The sequence below is a fragment of the Neoarius graeffei genome, chromosome 5 (genome assembly GCF_027579695.1).
Source record: "Neoarius graeffei isolate fNeoGra1 chromosome 5, fNeoGra1.pri, whole genome shotgun sequence".
In the NCBI taxonomy this organism is placed as follows: Eukaryota; Metazoa; Chordata; class Actinopteri; order Siluriformes; family Ariidae; genus Neoarius; species Neoarius graeffei.
The window spans coordinates 14,555,061-14,579,613 of NC_083573.1; the positions used below are offsets into that span (position 1 = coordinate 14,555,061).

Genomic DNA, 24,553 nt, shown 5'->3' on the forward strand with positions numbered 1-24,553 from the left:
AGAAGAAGGGTCCGGGTACTGAACTGGCCAGCCTGCAGTCCAGATCTTTCACCCATAGAAAACATTTGGTGTATCATAAAACAGAAGATACGACAAAAAAGACCTAAGGCAGTTGAGCAACTAGAATCCTACATTAGACAAGAATGGGTTAACATTCCTATCACAAAACTTGAGCAACTTGTCTCCTCAGTCCCCAGACGTTTACAGACTGTTGTAAAGAGAAAAGGGGATGTCTCACAGTGGTAAACATGGCCTTGTCCCAACTTTTTTGAGATGTGTTGTTGTCATGAAATTTAAAATCACCTAATTTTTCTCTTTTAAATTATACATTTTCTCAGTTTAAACATTTGATATGTCATCTATGTTCTATTCTGAATAAAATATGGAATTTTGAAACTTCCACATCATTGTATTCTGTTTTTATTTACAATTTGTACTTTGTCCCAACTTTTTTGGAATCGGGGTTGTAACATTGTACACATTTTTATCTTGTTTGAAAGATTTCATATCCACAAGGCCAACATACACTACCGTTCAAAAGTTTGGGGTCACTTTGAAATGTCCTTATTTTTGAAAGAAAAGCACTGTTCTTTTCAATGAAGATCACTTTAAACTAATCAGAAATCCACTCTATACATTGCTAATGTGGTAAATGACTATTCTAGCTGCAAATGTCTGGTTTTTGGTGCAATATCTCCATAGGTGTATAGAGGCCCATTTCCAGCAACTCTCACTCCAGTGTTCTAATGGTACAATGTGTTTGCTCATTGCCTCAGAAGGCTAATGGATGATTAGAAAACCCTTGTACAATCATGTTAGCACAGCTGAAAACAGTTTAGCTCTTTAGAGAAGCTATAAAACTGACCTTCCTTTGAGCAGATTGAGTTTCTGGAGCATCACATTTGTGGGGTCGATTAAATGCTCAAAATGGCCAGAAAAATGTCTTGACTATATTTTCTATTCATTTTACAACTCATGGTGGTAAATAAAAGTGTGACTTTTCATGGAAAACATAAAATTGTCTGGGTGACCCCAAACTTTTGAACGGTAGTGTACGGTATGTGTGTTATTTTTAATTGAAATAAAATATTAATTTGAGTCTGTAAAATGTAGAAAAATTATAAGAAGAAAAGTTTATGTTATCAACTTCTATTCAGAACGTTTTAACTGAAGACGTCACTTACACTATTTTTCTCTCTCTTTTTTTCTTATTTATACGTCCTTTTAATATTTCATTTATGAACTGGAATGTCTGGTTGTTTTGTTTATTCTGTTGTACAAATAAAAATAAATAAAAAAAAGATGTCATGATGTCATTATTGTGAAATCGGGCTCGTCGTTATAAGAACTCATCATTATCTCATAACGTGTTCAGCAGTTATTCTGATAACATCACGTCATCATTATGATACTCATTATTATTTTTATCATTAAGAGAACTTACGTCATAATTATGAGACACCTTAGACTAGATTACATACGCAACAATTCTTTTTAGATGAGATGAGATGAGGTGAGATGAGATGAGATGAGATGAGAAAGAAAGAAAGAAAGAAAGAAAGACTCTGGTAAGCCCCGCCCCCTGGACAAAGGCTTCCGCCCCCTGGCGCGTGCGAGAGTGTACACAGTGAAAAGTCCCGACACCTGAGAGACGCAGAGAGAGAAGTTACCGGTCCGGACACGAAGACAGAGACCTGCATTAAACTACAACTAACCTGTTTTACTTGGCGTGGCGAGCTGAAAACTACAGACTGCTGTAAAAAGGAGTTTTGACATGCACTTACAGAAATGTGAGTAACAGTTTTTGGGGGTTTTTTTGGTCTTAAATAACCTTCAGTTAGAATTTCAGCCAGTGTTGAATATGAATAATTCCCCAGGGAACATTATTATTATTATGATTATGATTATTATTATTATTATTCATAATAATAATAATAATAATAATAATATGATTATTATTATTATTATTATTATTATTATTATTATTATTATTTGTAATGAAGTGCTAAGTCTAAAGCCTGACTAGTTTTGACAAGTTGTCTGTTTTATTTTTCATCGCTTTGTATTGCTGATGATAGTGTTGTAAACATGGCTCGAGTAGTGAGTCATAAACATTAATTTGTTTGGAGGATCCCCGGTAGTAAAGGGCTCTCTACATTCAGATTAATGTTGCGTGAAAGAGGAACTCCTTTAGAGTACCTCCTCCCTTCCGAGCTTTATTTTCAGGTCTGTTTTAAATACGTGTCTTGTTTTGTTACACATGGCTAACAAACCGTTATATCAAGAAGAGGCGCAGAAAGAGAGAGAGAGAGAGAGAGAGAGAGCTCAAACAGGTGTGATGGAGGAATGAACCATTTCAGGATAAAGCGAAGGGGATCAATGAATGGGTGATGACGTCATTGAGGACGTTTTGTTGATTTTATTATTATTATTTATTTCTTGTACAAATCTGCTAAACCTGGTATTATTAAACTGACATGGCGGATTGTAGTGTGTGATGTATATATATATATAAAATAGGAAATGCACTGAGACTCAGAGAGCGTGCAGAGGGGACACGAGTGAGCGGCGGAATCCCCGCCCCGCCCACGCGCGTGACTCACTGGTCAGGGATTTCCGTCGTTTGCATGAGGGCATCCCTCCCCCCCTCGCCCCGCCCCGCCCCCCTGTTTCGCGCACCCACAACCTCACACTTAAAGGGTCAATCCGCGACGATGAAAGATCATCTTTGGTCATGCTTAATGTCACCAGAGCAGATGAGTTCACTGAAGGTCACTGACTGAGATGAGAGATCTCGTTTTCTGAAAACGCTCATGGATGCCTGAAGATCATATCTCTCATCACTAGGTTAATGACGTCTTCGATAAGCCAAATCCTTCTTGAATCAGGTGTCCTCAGGCAAACTCAACATACAAATCATCTCCATTCTCCATAAAGCTTTCCACCAAATCATGCCCCTTTTCCACCAAAGCAGCTCCAGTGCTTAGTTTGGAACTGGGTTTTCTGTTTCCACCGACAAAGAACTAGCTCTGGAGCCAGAAAAAACGGTTCCAGGCTAGCACCAACTCTTTGCTGGGCCAGAAGAAAGAACCGCTTATGTCAGCGGGTGGGGGTGGGGGGTGGAGTTGTTAAGACCAACAACAATAGCAAGACCGCGAAAGGTCGCCATTTTTAAGCGACGAGAAGCAGCAGCTGTACAAACACGAAGTCATCCATTATTGTTGTTGTTGCTGTTTCTTCTTCTTCTCCGTGTTATTGTTGCTTCGATGTTCGCGCCAAAGTTTATGCAAACGCAGCGATGTACCGTAACTGACGTATACAGCGACGTAATGACGTGGCTCCCCTTAGCACCCCGAGCTATGGAAAAGCAAACTGATTCTCAGCTGGCTCGCAAGTTGAACGAGTTGTGAACCAGCACCAGCACTGGCCCTGGAACTGATTTGGTGGAAAAGGGGTATCAGTTCCAGGGCTGGTTCGGGGCCAGTGCTTAGTTTGGAACCGGGTTTTCTGTTTCCACTGACAAAGAACTGGCTCTGGGGCCAGAAAAAAACGGTTCCAGGCTAGCACCAGCTCTTTGCTGGGCCAGAGGAAAGAACCGCTTACATCAGCGGGGAGGCGGAGTTGTTAAGACCAACAACATTAGCAAGACCGCGAAAGGTCAGCATTTTTAAATAAGCGACGAGATATCATGGATGCAGTAAAGCAGCAGTCATCCATTATTGTTGTTGTTGTTGTTGCTTCGATGTTCGCACCAAGGTTTATGCAACCGCAGCGACGTAACTGACGTATACAGTGACGTAATGACATGGCTCCCCTTAGCACCCCGAGCTATGGAAAAGCAAACTGGTTCTCAGCTGGCTCGCAAGTTGAACGAGTTGTGAACCAGCACCAGCACTGGCCCCGAACCAGCCCTGGAACTGATTTGATGGAAAAGGGGTAAAAGAGCTGGTGCTAGCCTGGAACCGGTTTTTCTGGCCCCAGAGCCAGTTCTTTGTCAGTGGAAACAGAAAACCCGGTTCCAAACTAAGCACTGGCCCCGAACCAGCCCTGGAACTGATTTGGTGGAAAAGGGGCAATATTATAGCCCTTTTCCCTGAGATCTTCATGAAATATCTCTGAGATGCTTTGGTCAAACTACTACAAGGATAAAAGCGCCACAGCTCTCGTCTCAGCTTGTCTAAACAGCCCTGTTCAAAACGCCTGTTCCTTTCAAAAATTATAGAACTGCTTAACCCGCACCTTTCCGCCAGCCAGTCAGGTAGCACTTCCGACATGAATATTCATTCACCAAGGCAGTCCTCAAGCCATGAGTGAAAATATTCCGATGGCATAACGCGAATGATTATGAACGAGCACATCAGAGGGACAGCTCGGGAATTAAGCTAAGAGAGATGAGACCGAGATGGTACGGGCACATCCTGAGAAGAGATGCAGAGCATGTTGGAAGGAGAATGTTGAGGATGGAGCTGCCAGCCAAACGAAAACGAGGAAGGCCAAAGAGGAGATACATGGATGTGGTGAGAGAGGACATGAAAGTGGGAGAGAAGGATGCGGAAGACAGGGAGCGATGGAGACGAAAGATCCGTTGTGGCGACCCCTCATCGGGAGCAGCCAAAAGAAGAAGAAGAGGCATATGCAAACTCCACACAAAGGCCTCCGTCGGCCACTGGGCTCGAACCTAGAACCTTCTTGCTGTGAGGTGACGGTGCTAACCATTACACCACCATGCCATCTCTAGGTTGGTTCCTAATATCATTAATAACAGATCAACAAGACATAAGCTGTAAAAGTAATAATACAGTAATAAGATGAAGAATTTACATATTGTTGTCTCTGTACCTGACACAGTTGACGTGATTTTCTTTGCTTAATAAACAGGGATGTCCTTTGTGTTTTTTTTTTTTGGTAAAGCCCTCAGCACAGCCATTTGTTTACCGACCAAAATACAGGATGTGACAGCAGCTAATAGATGAAAATGTTTATGACGAGTCAATCAAAAACAAGGGCGACTTGGTGTGTCATGCTCTAAATATAGAATACTAGAGCTCTAATTTTCCTATACTCTTTGGTTTGGGTAGAGGAGCGTAAAGCCGGGTGTCTGAGTGATTCGTGAGCTTGTGGTGGTGAGGCGTTTGAAGAATCGGGCTGGTAGGAGTAAAACGAAACTAAAGCGAGAGCAGAACAAATCAAAACGGCTGATAGGAAAGGGAATTCTCCAAGCCCAGCCAGGCACAATGGAGTTTCCACACTGCTTCAACTTGCCTCATCTTCCTCTTTTGAATCCTCTGCCATGAAAGTTGCTCACTTCAGTGGTTTTCAGAGAAACTGCTGTTTTTCCCCCCCCATGAGGGGATATGGAAATCGAAAAGTTCTGTCTCAGAGACAGGCAGGGAAGTGACATCACTGAAGTAATATATTAAAATTACTCTTCAAACGCCATCAGAGTTGTGAATGGGATGGATCCTTCCTTAACCTCCTAAGGCCCAAGCTGTTTTTTTTACATGCATTTTTTATTTATCTTTGCTATTTGGGCTTATTAGAACCTGATTAGAATAAAAACTAAGCATCATCTTTTGATGAGATGTACTTTTAGAGAAAAAGTATGTCCACATATGTGGATTCTTGTTCCGAATTTCCATAAAGTGCTGTCCACACATGTGACCGCTAAGCCCTAGGAGGTTAAATAATGAACCAGAACAAACCTCGAAAAAGTCTTTTGCGTCCTGCGAATAAATCACATATCAAAAACTAGCATTTTGGACCAGGACTTGCTTTTTAAAATCCATACGCATGTTGGCAGAAATAAGTCAAGCGTTGCCAACACAGTGCTGAGTGTTAGACACTGCAACAGAAGCTACTGAGGCCCCATACGTCACTCAGGCAGGAAGATGTGGTTGGCCACGCAGCGTAACGGAGCAAAGGAAACAGAAAAATGCTTTGCGACATTCGCCACGGCTTTCTGTCGAGGAGAACAGGTTCGACATGACCTCACCACCTCTTTTCCTGATGGAATACTTTCCTCATGGTTTGTGTGACGAGAACGAAACTCCTCTGATGGAAATTTCAGACTTATCTCACGTTCTTGAGGTTGAGATTTTGAAGAAACGTTCCTCCCTGTCTGTACCTGATGACCACTGGAAACCCGCCGATATTTGCATTAATCTCTTTGCTTTGCTTTTGCTTTTTTCCTTTGGTGAGTAACTCAGGGAAATTACTTCTTCTTTTTTTTTTTTTTTAAAGCACACAAGCATATCTTTAGTGTAAAAGATTACAATAGGGGAAGCACAACGGTGTGACAAAGTGCTCTTTAAAAACAAAAACAAGATGTCACACGGAAGACTTTACTCTTCTGGTGTCAAGATATGCCGAATTACTAATCAAAACAGATGACTAGATAGAGATGTAATCACGAATTATAGATTTGTATTGAACTTGTATAGAGAGAGTAAAACGTTTGCCATTTATCTACAGCCTCATGGCTCCTCTTCCTCGTTGTCATTTTTTACCAGCAGTGGTCTTAAAAAAAAAAAAGTTCATGGTTGTTCTTATTTGTAAGATGGTACAGTTTTTATTTGGTGAAATTTGATAGTCAATTTTGTGCCAAAATGTTCATACAATACTTTTGAAATATCAAACAAAAACGACAAATCAAAATACAAAAAAAGAAAAAAAAGTCAAATTTTTTTAGACTGGCAAACAAATTATTTGTGTAATCGTGCAAAATATCAGTCTATTACTCTTCAGAAACCTTTTATTTTTGTTCCGCGTCTTTCTCAGTTTAGTTTGACGTAATTTATTTTGGTTGCGATTCCAGCTTTCTCGTTTGCGCTCCCTGACTTTTTCCCTGACTGACAGCTACGCTCAGCCATTCCCCGGAGGCTGTTGCGGCCATTCCCTACTCGGATTCTGGCGGACTGTTTGACGAGTGACCGATCCATTGACGGTAAACAAGGATCGAGTGGACTTCAGTGGCGACTATGATATTGAATTAATTCAACAAAGTGTAAATTCAATATCATAGTCGCCACTGAAGTCCACTCGATCCTTGTTTACCATCAATGGATCGGTCACTCGTCAAACAGTCCGCCAGAATCCGAGTAGGAAATGGCTGAGCGTAGCTGTCAGTCAAACACAAGTTAGCCAATGGGAATGCATTCCTGGACAGCCCACCCACACGTGAAGTTTGTGCCAAAACTGCAAGCAAAAAGTCCGGGAGCGCAAACGAGAAAGCTGGAATCGCACGAATAATTATTCGAATTATTACACGAATAACTTGCTTGCCAGTCTAAAAAAATTGACTTTTTTTTTATTTTTTTTGTATTCTGATTTGTCATTTTTGTTTGATATTTCAAAAGTATTGTATGAACATTTTGGCAGAAAATTGATTCTATATGATTTTAGATAACATTGTAAACGTGAGCAAGTGGATGAATCTTACTCATAAATTGCGTACAAATACTAATTAACTGCTTACTTAGCGTCCCACAAACACAAGCTTTTCTTTTGGAAAAGCTATCACTTAGTAAAGAAAGCCGTTCCATTTGTGTTGGTCCACAGCGCCAAAGGAGAAGCCGTGTTACACACTGCCCACAGTGAAGAAGCTCCTGGAGCAGAAGAGAAAGCGAGAGACATCTTCAGCTCCTCCAACCTGCACCTCTGCGACCAATAACGCTGGTGCTGCTGCTGTGCCAATCCCAGTGAGTACACGCTCACACTTGCTCAGAAAACCTTCAGTGTTCCGGGATGAGGTTTCCTTCATTTCAAGTAATGCGCGAGTTGTGATAGAAATCAAATAATAATGTGATCTTTTCTCTATTAGGTGACAACATCAGAGCTGTCTGCCAGTAAGTAACAGCCTCTTCATACACACATCAGGGAATTTCACACACCCAGCTCTCTAATTCTGAGAGTAATCATCGACTCGTGTATTGATTCCTGCTCTTAAGAGTTTCTTTTCTGTCCAGGTGCAAACAGCAGCTACTCGGACATGACAGCGACGAGGTACAACCGGTGGGATATGCAGCCACACTCCTCTGCGTTTCAGGAGTGCAGCCCCTTCAACCCGATGTGCCTGAATTATGCCACAGACTCTCCAGGTGCTCTCAACTTCTCACATGCTCCGGTTTACAACCCCAGTTTAACCTCTGCAGAGCCTCAGCTTTCCAGCTATAATCACCTGCAGGACTGTCCGAGTGCACAGATTCCACAGCATTTTGTAAGTCTCTGACACAAAAGCAGTTTAAAGCCTGGCTGTCCACTTGAATAGGAATGCCTGCTGAGGCGGCAGCAGCTCAGTACGCGAGATCAAGATACAGGTCAAGAGCTTCAGGTAACGTTCACGTCAAACGCGGGGAAGGTCTTATCTTCCTAGTTTGAGCGTTTCATCGACCTGCTGGGGTTTTCATTCACACACGACAATGTCGAGAGTTGACACAGAACGGTGCGCAAAACAAGCAACGTCGAGCGAGCGACAGCTCTGCGGGCGGAAACGAACGCCTGGTTGATAAGAGAGGTCAGAGGAAAATGGACAGATTGGTTCGAGCTGCCAGGAAGGACATAGTAACTCATATAATCACTCTATACAGCCGCGGTGAGCAGAAAAGCATCTCAGCATGCACAAAACATTGTGAGATGGATGGGCTACAGCAGCATGAGAACACATCGGGTTCCACTCCTGTCAGCCAAGAACAGGAATCTGATGCGATCATGAAAACTGGACAGTTGACTATATATATATCACCTCCAGTCTTCAACTGTCCAGTTCTGGCGAACCTGTGCCCATGATGGCGTCAGACTCATGTTCTTGGCTCACAGGAGCGGAACCTGATGTGGTCTTCTGTTGTTGTAGCTTATCTACCTCAAGGTTTGATGTGCTGTGCACTCTGACATGCTTTTCTGCTCACCACGGTTGTAAAGAGTGATTATTTGAGTTTGCTGTCAGATCAGATCAGTCTAGTCATTCTGCTCTTATCTCTCTTCTCAACAAGCTGTATCAGCCTGCAGAATCTCCACTCACAAGGTGTTTGTTTTTCACACCGATCAGTGTAAACTCTAGAGACTGCTGCGTGGGAAAATCCCAGGAGATCAGCAGCTTCTGAGACGCCCAAACCAACATACATGCCACGTTAAAATTACCGAGGTCACACTTTAGATCTTTCATGCAAACATTAAGTGAAGCTCTTGACAGATACATACCATCTGCATTATTTTATGAATTGTGCTTGCTGCCACATGATTGGCTGATTCGATAACTGCATAAATAAAGCAGATGAACAGGTGTTCCTATCAAAGTGGATGGTGAGGTGTATATGCTGTGTTTGGTGTATATAGCATTGTTGGTACTATATATGTGGTCCAAATATTTAGGCAGTGCCTAAAAGCAGAGCTCCTGATGTGCGTATGAACAAAATATTTGCAAGGGCACAAAATCAATCTGAATAGAATAATAATATTAGAGCATACGACCCCCATCGAGTTGTGTAGTGTCGTGTATTCCACATCAATAAATTTCTGCATCGTCTCGTGACAGTGAGACCAATAATGAGATACGTATCGCAGTTACGAATACATATTTATTCCCTTCTTCGACACCGCCTGCCATGCGCCAGAAACAACACCATGACATTTATTACGGTGTGACTCTGCCGGGTGCCTGGTGGACAGCAGTGAACCAGCACTTTCACTTTACAGCGTTACTATATCGTCACGATCGAATATCAAACCTGATACGTCAAACGTTACATCCGTCACGTCCACGCACGTCGACGCGCGCACACAGCACCATTAGAACTACTTATCATGCACCTGTTCCTGATTAGAACGCAATCGCAGCGCATACATACAGTATAAGGACTCTCAGTAACACACAGACTTTGTGAAGTATACGCTCTGCATCCTGCGTCTAACATTACCAAGCCTTATATTTTGCATCGCTTTTCTGGTTTTGATCCCGTTTGTGGTTTTGGACTTTGAGTACTGTATTAGCTCTGATATCCTGTCCGTGCCCCACTCAACCACTGCCTGTTTTTCAACTCTGCCTTTATCGACATTTTGGATCTGTTCGCTAGCGCGCTTTCGATAAAACTCTTCCTGTACTTACCTTCATCTATCGCCCATGACAGAAACTGTCAATTGTCCAACAAGCTCGTAGACTAATAAGTCTGTTTTATCTCATTTTATATGAAGCTATCGTGAATATTTTCTGTAAAATGTTAGTAAATAATCCCATGTGATTTTTTGAAGAGCAAATGAAAAATAAGTGCTGAATAAAAACCCATCTATCTTATGTAAATAAAGATACAAATTTCATTGTCTGGGGGTCAAGTGTTTGAGATGGGTTGCCTTGTACTTACAATTGGGGTCCCTGTGGTGGTACACGTTCATCGTTCATACGTACCTGGCGAAAGCCATCAAAAATCAGGTCGATGCATTGGCATATTCTCTTAAGTATGGAGCTCCGCTATTAAATTCTGCTTGAAAGAAGTGCTAACTTTAAAGTGTTGTCTATTTTTTTGCAGCAGCAGCAGCCCAGTTCAGAGTGTCCTGTGCCCAGTGCCTCGGCCATGCCCAGTGCCAGCGCTGACCTCAGGACTCCGAGTATAAATGTTCCAAGCACTGGTTACTTGTGGAATCCTGGGCCCAGAGCCCAGGCATCCACAGGCCCCTGCAGTGTATCAGTTAGGCCTCAGATGGACATGGCTAAGCTGGATGAGGCGCGGCTCTTCCTCCAAGCCATGGACTACAACAGAACCACATGGAAGGACGACGATGGGGACACGTGAGTGAGGGCAACAGAATGGAGGGATATTCTTTCAGTTTATTTTTTTAATCCTTTATATCCAGAATGACTGTAGGTGGTCGACATTTCCGTCATTAAACTTTTCCCGAAATTAACTGATGAGTAAAGGACCAAGATTTTAATGAGTTACACCTGGTTACGTTCAAACTGCATAGTGTGTGACCTTTCTGAAGCTATCTGGTCAGATATACTGTCCAGTGACTGCTTTGGTACAACATGATTTGTAATTGTAACATAATCCCAATATTTCAATTGAATTTTGGAAACGTACCATCTGTCATCAGTCGTCATCTTTGCCACATAATATTTTAGTATTTTTTTCGCGGTCCGGTTTCCATCAAATCCTGCGCTCTGATTGGCTGGCGAGCGGGTCCGTATCCTACAATACGGACCCCAGTTACGGACCCCGGTTATGGACCTCTGACGATTCACTCGTTCACAACAACAACAAACATAGTAGCAATTTTTGTCAACATTTATTTTCGCATTTCTCAGGAGAATAGCATTAATTTTACATCATGGACAGCGATAATGACAGCGTTCACAGCGAAAGCGTGTTTTAATACCCTGAGGAAGACAAAATTTAAAAAAAAACATTTCAGGAGAAAGCAAAAAACCTGTAACTGTTGCTAACGCCGAGCAAAAACATGGCTGAATCCTGAATGACTCAATTTTGTATAAATAGGGGACTACATACAGTAGGCAGCAAAATGTAGTTTTTTTCCTGCCATGGAAGTGCACTTGTATACCGAGGAGGAAGCAATTTGCATTACAGCCGTGAATGAGGATTCAAAATGGCGGCTCGGCTCGGTTTTCCCTTTCGGGCGCCCTCGTTTTCTCTTAGAATTTGGTAAAGAAAAAAATAAATATATTATTTACCAGCTTAAGGTCGGTCTGTATGGTGAAATACCGTGACCTCGGCCTTGAATACTGACCTCGGCCCAGAGGGCCTCGCTCAGTACTTTCAAGAGCTCGGTCACGGTATTTCACGATACGGACCTCCCAGCTGGTAAATAACATATATATATTGATGGGCGTTGAATGGTATATCAGATATATTCCATTCAGCTAGTGTAATATTGAACAAGTCAAAGACAAGTTCAGGATCATACTAGCTGAGTGGAATATATCTGATATACCACGAAAAAAAGCCAGCCAGTATTATTCTTATTATACATACACATTCCTTTCGGGTGTTCAACGCGTCTTTCTCTTTCAAAATTCTCTCAAAATCTGACGTATTTAATGAAGCAAACCTGGCTGCCATGTTTGTTTACAAATTGTCACATACATCTCTGACATGTCTCTTTTCCAGTTTTTCAGTGTCCGTTGGTATGCTTTTCTCTTGTAAATATGCTTGAATATCTAATGCAGTTTTGGTAGCCTTTCGGTTGTTCAACGCGTCTTTCTCTTTCCCGGCGAACAAAGAATTTGCAGCAGAAAACTCTCTCATTGAATACTGGCATCAGCTCCAACGTGTGACATCATGTTGTCTTGACAACCATGCGATATCGTAAACCATATTCAACAGTCATTCTCCATTGGGTAGAGTGATGTAATACACGTAGGATAAGCGATATGCTAACAACATTGCATGCTGTCAAAACAAATGAACGGAACCCGCTAGAAGGGAACAGAACGCATGTTTTTATTCCATCAAAAAAAGTGTCATGTATGTATAATAATTGTCATCATTTAATTTTGATATCAAAAGCAATGCCTTAGCATCATTAGTTTGTAGCATGAGTTCTGCCTCTAACAGAGTCATAGAGACAGTTTCTTCAGCTGAAGAAACAATAATGGTTTTGTAAATTGTTTGGTTTTGTGCCTCATTTAGAATTCTGCACATATACACTGCTAAGGGCCAGAGGGAATATGCCTTCGCTGCAGCTGAGAAACTGCAGGAGCTCGGCACACTGGACACAAAGGAGCACAGGGGAAAGGTAAGGCACAAACAATGGGTCTCATTTACCATAGTTGTGTGTAGCATTTGCATAAGTGAAACTGAATTTTTTTAAAAATTCAGCCTGATGAATAACCGTTTAGGACATGCTAATTTTCTTTGTATTCACGTGTGCACATTGTTAAATGACAGTCACCCATAAATTACCAGGCATGTGCACAGCACAGCTGATTCTCATTTCGTGATGCCCACAAAACTCCATAAAAACAAAGCTCACAGAGCAGAAAGCACAAAATGGCTGTTAACATGCCGCCCCCCCCCAAAAAAAGACATTCTCAGAGGCAAAAGTAGGACCTTTGACTCACATCTACGGGAATAAAATTATATTATTTAGCAGCAGAACCAGCAGAGTTCCAGCACCTGAAAAGGCCAAAACATGTGCTAACTCTTCCAGCAATATCAGTTCTGCCATTTGCACCATCTTGGCTTACAGCTGCCACGTGCATAGATCAGCCCTTTTTATATGGCAGCATTTCTTCTAAATTGAATAACTATACACTACCGTTCAAAAGTTTGGGGTCACCCAGACAATTTTGTGTTTTCCATGAAAAGTCACACTTTTATTTACCACCATGAGTTGTAAAATGAATAGAAGATATAGTCAAGACATTTTTCTGGCCATTTTGAGCATTTAATCGACCCCACAAATGTGATGCTCCAGAAACTCAATCTGCTCAAAGGAAGGTCAGTTTTATAGCTTCTCTAAAGAGCTAAACTGTTTTCAGCTGCGCTAACATGATTGTACAAGGGTTTTCTAATCATCCATTAGCCTTCTGAGGCAACGAGCAAACACGTTGTACCATTAGAACACTGGAGTGATAGTTGCTGGAAATGGGCCTCTATACACCTACGTAGATATTGCACCAAAAACCAGACATTTGCAGCTAGAATAGTCATTTACCACATTAGCAATGTATAGAGTGGATTTCTGATTAGTTTAAAGTGATCTTCATTGAAAAGAACAGTGCTTTTCTTTCAAAAATAAGGAAATTTCAAAGTGACCCCAAACTTTTGAACAGTAATGTATGTCTTAAAATATATTTGGGTTGAATAAATTTAGATTGGCTTGCTGTCTTTATTTTTTTATCCTAAATAATTTCTTCATGTCACTGACATGAAATGGCAGGTTTAAAAAAAATTCATTTCTGTGTGAGTGAAATAAATAAGCACTTTAGGTAGTCTTCTTATGTGTAAATGTAAACACACTCAAGAGCACGAGTACGATACGAATGTTTTTCCGACCAAATACCAAATTTCTTTTGTAAATATTCTTACGAAAGATTTGTACAGCTTGATAAATGAAGCCCAATATGTGCAATGTTTATTCTCAGGGCTGTATTTTTATTGCATTCAGAACACATTTATTTGATTATAAAAGCCAGGATTAGTTTTCATCTTGATAACTGCAGATATCCACATATCTTTAGTGCATGTCGGTTATGTTTGCTGGTTGCTTTGCTCAGTGGATTCATTCTTAGTGCTATTGTATCCCAGACTGCATTGCTGGTAGCAGTGGCAGCCAATCAGCCAGAGATCGTGCAAGACTTGCTTACTCTGGGCGCTGATATCAGCATCTGCGACATCAAAGGTCAAACTGCGATGCACCTGGCGGCCACATATGGCTTTCCACAAGTCATGAAGGTGAGCTCAGATCCTAAAAACAGCACATGTAGTAATGAAGTATCTAGCTGCAGTTTCTTTGATTATTAACCACCAAATAGTAAAAAAACAGCTAAAATATGCCCCTTTCTGAACCTACAGGCAGCATCCAATATTCACTATCCAACATTCACCATCCAACATTTACTATCCACCATTCAACATTCATTATCCAACATTCAGCATTCACCATCCACCAGCATTCACCACCCAACATTCACTATCCAACACTCACTATTTATTATTCAACACTCACTATTCACTATTCACTATCCAACATTCACCACCCAACATTCACAAGTCACCACACAACATTCACTATTCACCATCCAACATTCACTATTCACTATCCAACATTCACCATCCAACATTCACCATCCAACATTCACTATTCACTGTCCAACATTCACCATCCAGAATCCAAAATTCACCATCCAACGTTCACCATCCAACATTCACAAGTCACCACACAACATTCACTATTCACCATCCAATGTTCACCATCCAACATTCACCATCCCATATTCACCATCCAACGTTCACCATCCAACATTCACAAGTCACCACACAACATTCACTATTCACCATCCAATGTTCACCATCCAACATTCACTATTCACCATCCAACATTCACCATCCAATGTTCACCATCCAACGTTCACAATTCACCACCCAAAATTCACAAGTAACTACACAACATTCACTATTCACCATCCAACGTTCACCATCCAATATTCACTATTCACCATCCAACATTCACCATCCAATATTCACTATTCACCATCCAACGTTCATTATTCACTGTCCAACATTCACCATCCAATATTCACCATCCAACATTCACTATTCACCATCCAACGTTCACTATTCACTGTCCAACATTCACCATCCAATATTCACCATCCAAAATCCAATATTAACCATCCAACATTCACGATCTGACTTTCAACGTTCACCATCCAACAGCTAACAGCATGACCGTCAATTCAACATAATACATTTTTCGTGAAGCAGTATTAAAAACACAATTTTACAAAACCAATATTACTGTAATTTGTTTTACTCCTGAAACCATCTTGTGTTATTCCAGGCATCGTCATGAATAAAAATAGTTTTGAGAAGGAATAGACCATGTTCATTCTAACGTTTCGTTCGCTAACTTTAATGTTTTGTAGTTCGCAGTTAGTCCACAGGCTGTACATAATGTCAGTATTAAAGCTTACAACATGTGTAATTTATTCCATCACCAAACATTTATTGATGTCTGAATGTCACAATTCACAGGTTCTCCTCTCCATGGAACACGGAGTGGACCTGGAGGCTCGCAATTTTGAAGGTAAGACATTTCAGTGGATCATGTACAACATTGTATATTGTAGTTAAATAACAGGAACAATAAAAATAGACATGGGTTTGGAAAGGAAATAAGTTAAATAAGCTTCTGTCTGATCCTTCTCTCTCAGGTCTCACCCCACTGCACTGTGCAGTGATCTCCCACAACACCACAATGAAGGCCCTTGTTTCCACCTCCTCTTCAACCTCTGCCTGGCTACCTGATGGTCATCTGCAGTCTCAAGTTGAAAATAAACTCATTTGCCTGCAGCTGCTGCTGGAAGCAGGCGCTTCCCTACTCAGCCAGGTGAAACTGCGCACCAACCGCAACACGCCGGTCAACAGAAAATGTTACATATCCAAATGACATCCAATGTTCACCATCCAACATTCACAATTCACCACCCAACATTCACAAGTCACCACAAGCTCCACTGATTAGAAAACTGTGTGTATGTGACTAATTCATGGCCATTTATTCAGCTCATATGCAGGAAATGCACTAAATTCTTTTGCCGTGTAACATTTTTAGATTCCTGTTGGCAAAACTGAAAGTGAAAGATCTCTTTTTATATCGGCAGTTTCATTATGAATTCACGTGCTTGCTTTGTTTTCACTATGCTCAATCTTTGTTCTTCATCAGGAAATCAAAAGTAATAAGACTGTCCTCCACTTGGCTGTGAAGGAGGGAAATATCCAGTTGGTTCATTTTTTCCTGAAACTCCAGCTGCCCAACATGCAGGCCTTTATCAACATGAAGGTAACACATGCAGAGACCTCACTTTCTGCTTGGAGTGTACAGTATATTGTCTATCTTTCTACATGTACCAGCAAAAGTTCGTAACATCCATTTTTACTAAAAACAAAATATGTTATTCGCTTGCGCGAAAATCTTTCTTCTCTCTCTCTCGACTCAGTATGGCTTTGGTCTAGAACGTGACATCTATTGCTAATGAACAAATAGTACAGCGACGTTAATATTTTTCATGTCCGTTTTCTCAGGCACACGGACACACGGCCTTGCACATGGCAGCAGGGTTACATGGAAACCCATGTCAGGAGGAACTGATCAGACTGCTGCTGAGCAGAGGAGCCGATCCCAGTATCCGCAACCTGGAGAACGACCAGCCAGTGCATCTGCTGCAAAGCGGAGAACAAGGCGAGAAGGTGAGCACAGAGTCGAACTTGCTCCTGTTGTTATGACAATAGGAATAAGCTCTCTGGGAGTTTTGAGAAGGGATCATGATATTTTTGCCTCGTGTTTTTAATAGAAAAGCATGGCATCCTATCATGCCAGATGATGACACGGGTGATTAGTCTGGGAGTCCAAGAGAGCAAAATTGGCCGTACTCTCAGGGTGGGAAGGACGGGATGCCTTCTGTCCCCTATCAATCACAGAGACACTAGCCAACCATTTGCGTCTGGATGAGAAAGGCTCAATTAAAGTGAAAAATCTGCAGGGATGCGAATTCTAGGAAGTGCCAGTTTCAGAATGGTGCCTCCACACCGCTTTTGTTTTTACGTGCGAGTCATTGGCACTGCAACGTGCAGAAACAGCTTGCGTATTCTCCCGGTTTAATAAAACTGATTGAATTAGCTTTACTGTCCTTTCATTTCTCTGCTCTCTGAAACCTGGCAGCTTGTGGCGAATTAATCATTTAGGAACGTGAGTTTTTGAAGCTTGGCAAGATCAGAATAAGTTGGGGTTTTTTTTACGGTTACAGTGTCATGAGTCCGAAATCACTCACTCATTCACTACTCACTATCTAGGGAATTCTGTATAGATGACTATATAGTGAGCTCATCGGTAAAATGAAGAATTAAAAATAAAAAAATTTTCAGACACTGTGTCGTTATTGACGTCATTACCGTCGCACAATTAAAACATGCCAGATCAGTCAGCTGGTGGGTTTTCAAAATAATAAATACACATTATGCTGAGCGTATTTCCCACATTAATAAATCCAAAGTACTTTGTGTCTGCTGCATCGTTCAGTTCTTTTAAATCAAGGCTGGATCCTTTCTTCTTCGTCGCCGCCTTTTATTAAATCAAATTTGAGGCTTTTGATTAATTCCTCGCTCTGCACTGTAACTTTTATTCGTCCATTTTACCTGTCTTATTCTAGCGTAGCTTATTTTTCAATTCTCTTACTATTTTTAATTGTACTCGAATGTCCGTTTATAATGCGTTTCTTCCTCTGTCCATTCACCCCAACACACTACAAACTACTGCTATACTCAGTCTAAAATACTTAACAGTCCTTATGAAACAGCTTTTCTTTCAACACGACCTCAGTGCACGATAGTACAACCCCGATTCCAAAAAAGTTGGGACAAAGTACAAATTGTAAATAAAAACGGAATGCAATAATTTACAAATCTCAAAAACTGATATTGTATTCACAATAGAACATATGGCCCTTTTCCACTACCCTTTTTCAGCTCACTTCAGCTCGCTTCAGCTCACTTCAGCCCGACACGGCTCGCGTTTCGACTACCAAAAACCAGCACGACTCAGCTCGTTTCAGCCCTGCTTAGCCCCTAAAACTCGCACCGTTTTGGAGTGGGGCTGAAGCGAGCCAAGCCGTGCCGAGTGAGGCTGGGGGCGTGAGCAGACACTCCCCTGTGCACTGATTGGTGAGGAGGAGTGTCCTCACATGCCCACACACGCCCCGCGAGCGCGCTGGGATCTGTAAACACCGCAAACCCGGAAGAAGAATAATTACGAATTACGAGAATTTCTGAAGCCTTATGCGCCTCACCTCATCTATACGCTCTTGCCAGTATCTGTCCGCGTTGTCGGTGACAACAAGCCACAGCACCAAGACCAGCAACACTAACGACTCCATGTCCTCCATGTTTATTGTTTACTATCTGGGTCGTGAGACTACCGCTTAAAAGATCACTGATGTCACTGTTTGCGCTGCTTAACGACATCACCTGACGTCCACCCACTTTCGCTAACTCCACCCAATGTGTCCACCCACTTCCAGCCAGCATGGTTCAGCGCGGTTGTAGTCGAAATGCAACTCCAACAGCCCCGCTCAGCCCGACTCAGCACGGCACGGTTCAGCCCGACTCAGCCGCGTTTGTAGTGGAAAAGCGGCAATAGACAACATATCAAATGTCGAAAGTGAGACATTTTGAAATGTCATGCCAAATATTGGCTCATTTGAAATTTCATGACAGCAACACATCTCAAAAAAGTTGGGACAGGGGCAATAAGAGGCTGGAAAAGTTAAAGGTACAAAAAAGGAACAGCTGGAGGACCAAATTGCAACTCATTAGGTCAATTGGCAATAGGTCATTAACATGACTGGGTGTAAAAAGAGCATCTTGGAGTGGCAGCTGCTCTCAGAAGTAAAGATGGGAAGAGGATCACCAATCCCCCTAATTCTGCGCCGACAAATAGTGGAGCAATATCAGAAAGGAGTTCGACAGTGTAAAATTGCAAAGAGTTTGACCATATCATCATCTACAGTGCATAATATCATCAAAAGATTCAGAGAATCTGGAAGAATCTCTGTGCGTAAGGGTCAAGGCCGGAAAACCATACTGGGTGCCCGTGATCTTCAGGCCCTTAGACGGCACTGCATCACATACAGGCATGCTTCTGTATTGGAAATCACAAAATGGGCTCAGGAATATTTCCAGAGAACATTATCTGTGAACACAATTCACCGTGCCATCCGCTGTTGACAGCTAAAACTCTATAGTTCAAAGAAGAAGCCGTATCTAAACATGATCCAGAAGCGCAGATGTCTTCTCTGGGCCAAGGCTCATTTAAAATGGACTGTGGCAAAGTGGAAAACTGTTCTGTGGTCAGACGAATCAAAATTTGAAGTTCTTTATGGAAATCAGGGACGCCGTGTCATTCGGACTAAAGAGGAGAAGGACGACCCAAGTTGTTATCGGCGCTCAGTTCAGAAGCCTGCATCTCTGATGGTATGGGGTTGCATTAGTGCATGTGGCATGGGCAGCTTACACATCTGGAAAGACACCATCAATGCTGAAAGGTATATCCAGGTTCTAGAGCAACATGTGCTCCCATCCAGACAACGTCTCTTTCAGGGAAGACCTTGCATTTTCCAACATGACAATGTCAAACCACATACTGCATCAATTACTGTACAGCATCATGGCTGCGTAGAAGAAGGGTCCGGGTACTGAACTGGCCAGCCTGCAGTCCAGATCTTTCACCCATAGAAAACATTTGGCGCATCATAAAATGGAAGATAGGACAAAAAAGACCTAAGACAGTTGAGCAACTAGAATCCTACATTAGACAAGAATGGGTTAACATTCCTATCCCTAAACTTGAGCAACTTGTCTCCTCAGTCCCCAGACATTTACAGACTGTTGTAAAGAGAAAAGGGGATGTCTCACAGTGGTAAACATGGCCTTGTCCCAACTTTTTTGAGGTGTGTTGTTGTCATGAAATTTAAAATCACCTAATTTTTCTCTTTAAATGATACATTTTCTCAGTTTAAACATTTGATATGTCATCTATGTTCTATTCTGAATAAAATATGGAATTTTGAAACTTCCAGATCATTGCATTCCGTTTTTATTTACAATTTGTACTTTGTCCCAACTTTTTTGGATCGGGGTTGTATATATTGCTTGGTTAGTGACCATCGGTTGTACACTACTTTTCACAATGCATTGTGGGATACTATGAGTCGACGAAATAGGGTGCAATAATTCTCACTATACCGTACATTCGGACAGCGCTACAAAATGGCGAACTCGCTATACAGTCCACTAGATAGTGAGTAGTGAGTGATTTCGGACACAGGGCGTGATTATATCAAACGCAGTGCAGCCATTTTGCTAATTCTCATTCTTTTCACCTTTTAAAAAAAAAAAAAACACCCAATCTATTCGCCATTACCACACTAAAACAGAGTACGTAAAATATATAGATATATTTTTTCCAAGTGTATAAAAAATTAAAAAGAAAGAACTAACTAGTTGCAATTTTGAGGAGGAAAGAAGCAGGAAAGAAGTCGGTTCAATTTCTGCGGTTGGGTTCAAACTTTAATGATTCTATTTTTGTAGCTGTGACTAACCACAAAATCAAGTCCCACCCAACGTGAACCAGGCAGAAGAAAATGGCAAAAAAAGAAAAAAACACCACCACAGAATTTTCTTAACTGATAAAAACAATGTCATTTCTTTTACAGTCAGTTGTAAATACACAACATATCTAGATGCAGACGGTGACAAATTAAAGGGGGGGAAAAAACAGGAATTACAGTATGCCATCATGGATTCGGGTTCACGTGATCCCTGAGACAGAAGAGTCTCTGTAAACCAGTCATTCTGACTAGTCAACATCATCATCCGCTTTCCCTCTTGAGCTTTGCTAGGATGATCCACAGGCCATGAGGGCTCACTGAAAGGTTCAACGATTAGAAAAAGTGGCATGAATAGTGTAATATACTACGACCTTTACAGAATCTGTCCCTGTGTCCGAAATCACTCACTCGTTCACTACTCACTATATAGAGGACTATATAGTGAGCTCACTGGTAAGATGAAAAAAAAAAAAACACTTTCGGACACTACTCCATTGCACCGTTATTTACGTCATTACTGTCGCACAATTAAAACGTGCCAGATCAGTCGGCTGCTGGGTTTTCAAAAATAATAAATGCTTATTTTTTCGCGGTCCGGTTTCCATCAAATCCTGCGCTCTGATTGGCTGGCGAACGGGTCCGTATCCTACGATACAGACCCCAGTTACGGACCTCTGGCGACTCGCTTGTTCACAATAACAACAAACATCGTAGCAATTTTTGTCAACATTTACAGTATTTTCGCATTTCTCAGGAGAATAGCATTAATTTTACAGCATGGATAGCGATAACAGTCTTCACAGCGAAAGCGAGTTTCACTACCCTGAGGAAAAAGAAATAAAAGAAAACATTTCAGGAGAAAGCTAAAAACCTGTAACTGTTGCTAACGCCGAGCAAACATGGCTGAATCCTGAATGAGTCAATTTTGTATAAATAGGGGACTACATAGGCGGCAAAATGTAGTTTTTTTTCCTGCCATGGAAGTGCACTTGTATACCGAGGAGGAAGCCATTTGCATTACAGCCGTGAATGAGGATTCAAAATGGCGGCTCGGCTCGGTTTTCCCTTTCGGGCGCTCTCGTTTTCTGTTAGAATTTGGTAAAGAAAAAAATTTATTATTTACCAGCTTAAGGTCGGTCCGTATGGTGAAATACCGTGACCTCGGCCCAGAGTATATTCAAGACCTCGGTCACGATATTTCACGATACGGACCTCCCAGCTGGTAAATAACATATATTATACTGAGCATCTTTCCCTCATTAATAAATACAAAGAACTTTGTGTCGGCTGCATCTTTCAGTTCCTTTAAATCAAGGCTGAATGTTTGCTTCTTTGCCACTGCCTTTTATGAAATCAAATTCGAGACTTTTGATTTGATTTCTTTCAGCACAACTGCAGTGCATGATGGGATATATTGTTTGGTTCGTGACCATCGATTGTACACTATGCATCATGGGATACTTTGAGTGCACTATATAGGGTGTAATAATTCTCACTGTACATTCAGACACCACTACAAAATGGCGAACTCGCTATATAGTCCACGACAGTGAGTAGGAAGTGATTTCGGTCACAGGGTGTGTCTTGGCTTGATGTCACTTTGTAGCTGATCTAGAGTTGGCCCAACAACTTTTTTGTTTTCCTTTAATTTGTCACATCTGGATATATTTTTTTTCTCATATAGCATGCACGTGTGTATGTATATGTGAAACTTTGACCTTTGGAAGGTCAGGTTAAAACTGTGATGTGTTAACACAAATCAGCCTACTGACCGAGCTCTTTTCTCTTTAACCACTCAGCTCAAGCTCATCTTAAAGAAGAGAAATGCCTCTAGGCGGCGTATCACATCCTTACAGGACCAAGAGTGACCAGGACTACTTTCCAGTCCCAAAATGTCTCCCTTTACTTCTCATAGGGACTTCTCATAGGTCTGTATTCACTCAAGGGAAATTAAAGCAGAAATGTGCGTTAAAAAAAAAATAATAATAATAATTTGAAGATTTTCATCGAAACAGCGATCAATTCCATAAAAAGGTTTTAAAACTTTTTACTGCACAAAATTCTTGGACATACCCAAGCTTTCAACCCCTTCAGGAGCCTTCGTCAGGGATGCGGAATGACGTCACTTCCCAAGAATTTTGTGCAGTAAAAAGTTTTAAAACCTTTTTTTTTTTAATGGAAATAATTGAACGAATGTGTAATGACAGCAAATTATAAAGAATCTTTGGAGAGGCAGAATTAGGTATTAGGAACCCTTCCAAAAAGGTGCTGCGTCCTATCCCTTGACTGAATTCAGATCTTGATTTTTGCTACAGTATCCTCTTATGAGGGATTTCTCAGTTCAGTTCTGTCCATTCCTACAGAGCGATGTGTCAGAACTCGAACATTTCATTTCACCAGCCTTTCTTGTAAAAAAATACTCATGAAAATGCGATTTCTGTGAAATCATCTACAGGGGATTCAAGTCAGATTTCCCACCATTATCATCAACCATATTGGTTTGGAGTTTTCTCAGTACACTACACTGCATCAGTGTCATAGGTTATCTTTCGAAAAAAAATGATCTATTTATTCTTTTTTTTTTAAAACACATGTATGTATTGTTCGCTAGTATTTGACTCAGGGATAAATTATTTACACACAGAAACTCCATGTGTTCTCGATGTAACCTTTACGGTTGTGTAAGAGAGCACAAGAGCTCATCAGTTATTGCACGAATAGGAGTGTTTTGATGAGTCATTATAGAGGAGTGAAAATGTCACACTTTTTATGTTGACCTCAGCACGGCAGTCATCTCTCCGGTTCAAACGAGTAACGATGATCTTTATGTCAGCGACATTTACTAGATTATAATTTGAACAGAATCTGCATCGACAACGCATCTGTTATAGCCATGTTAGCTTTTTTTTTTTGAATCAGGTAAAGACATCAGAATTAGAAGCGACTCTAGAAGTGATAAAGACAGGGTGGAGGAATGGCGAAGGGGATTATCTCATGTGAATCACTGGGTTTCTGGGACTTGACTGCCTTGTAATTCAAATAAGGGGGGAAAAAACATTATACTGTCACTTCCTTTCAAGGCGGAGTGAAATGATTGTTAATTTATCAGAATCATATGAGCATTTCATGGAATCAGAAATCAAACATTTGTCTATTTGTTATTTTAATAAATGGTTGACACTGCAATTAAAATAAACTTCCTGTTTGAATGTAATACACTGACCAAACGAATTGTTCAAAGCTTTAACAATGGCATTAAAATTTTCTGTTCAAACCACGCCTTGTTTATTTGATTAAGGTACACACTGACATCTGGTTAAGATTTATGGATCCAATGAGACACCAAAACATCTGGGTGATACTTCAGGATTTTTTAATAAGCCAGGGCTCAACATTTTTCTTATATTTGTCATTATTGATTGATTAAAAAAAAAAGTCATCAAGGTAACAAAACTTCTTTTGCTTTCCTGTTTGACACCTTTTTTTTTTTAAACATGCTAATCATACATATCAGAATCCAAGCATTTACTACTTTCTATAGTCGAGGATAAGCATTGTGTTCAAGGTTGCCAGGAGTATTTTATTTTCCTGCATAATCATTACTCTATCAGTCATCATATTACCGTCAGCTCCGTAATGACGCTGTGAGCATGACAAAGTTATGAACGCTGCGATGATATACAGAAGTAGAATAGAGTCATGCTGCTAAACTGGAAGTGG

The 24,553-nt window shown here is 41.1% G+C and overlaps 1 protein-coding gene across 1 annotated transcript; it reads left to right on the forward strand.

Annotated features, from left to right (window-relative positions):
• The first annotated feature begins 1,711 nt into the window (after positions 1 to 1,711).
• LOC132885898 (NF-kappa-B inhibitor delta) lies at positions 1,712 to 24,082 on the forward strand. Its single transcript, XM_060920421.1, has 12 exons — positions 1,712 to 1,790; positions 7,558 to 7,697; positions 7,820 to 7,844; positions 7,965 to 8,215; positions 10,518 to 10,777; positions 12,636 to 12,741; positions 14,256 to 14,402; positions 15,705 to 15,756; positions 15,884 to 16,059; positions 16,396 to 16,512; positions 16,755 to 16,919; positions 22,633 to 24,082. The coding sequence occupies exons 1-12, from the start codon at positions 1,775 to 1,777 to the stop codon at positions 22,699 to 22,701; spliced, it is 1,524 nt and encodes a 507-aa protein (XP_060776404.1). The 5' UTR covers positions 1,712 to 1,774; the 3' UTR covers positions 22,702 to 24,082.
• Positions 24,083 to 24,553: the final 471 nt, after the last annotated feature.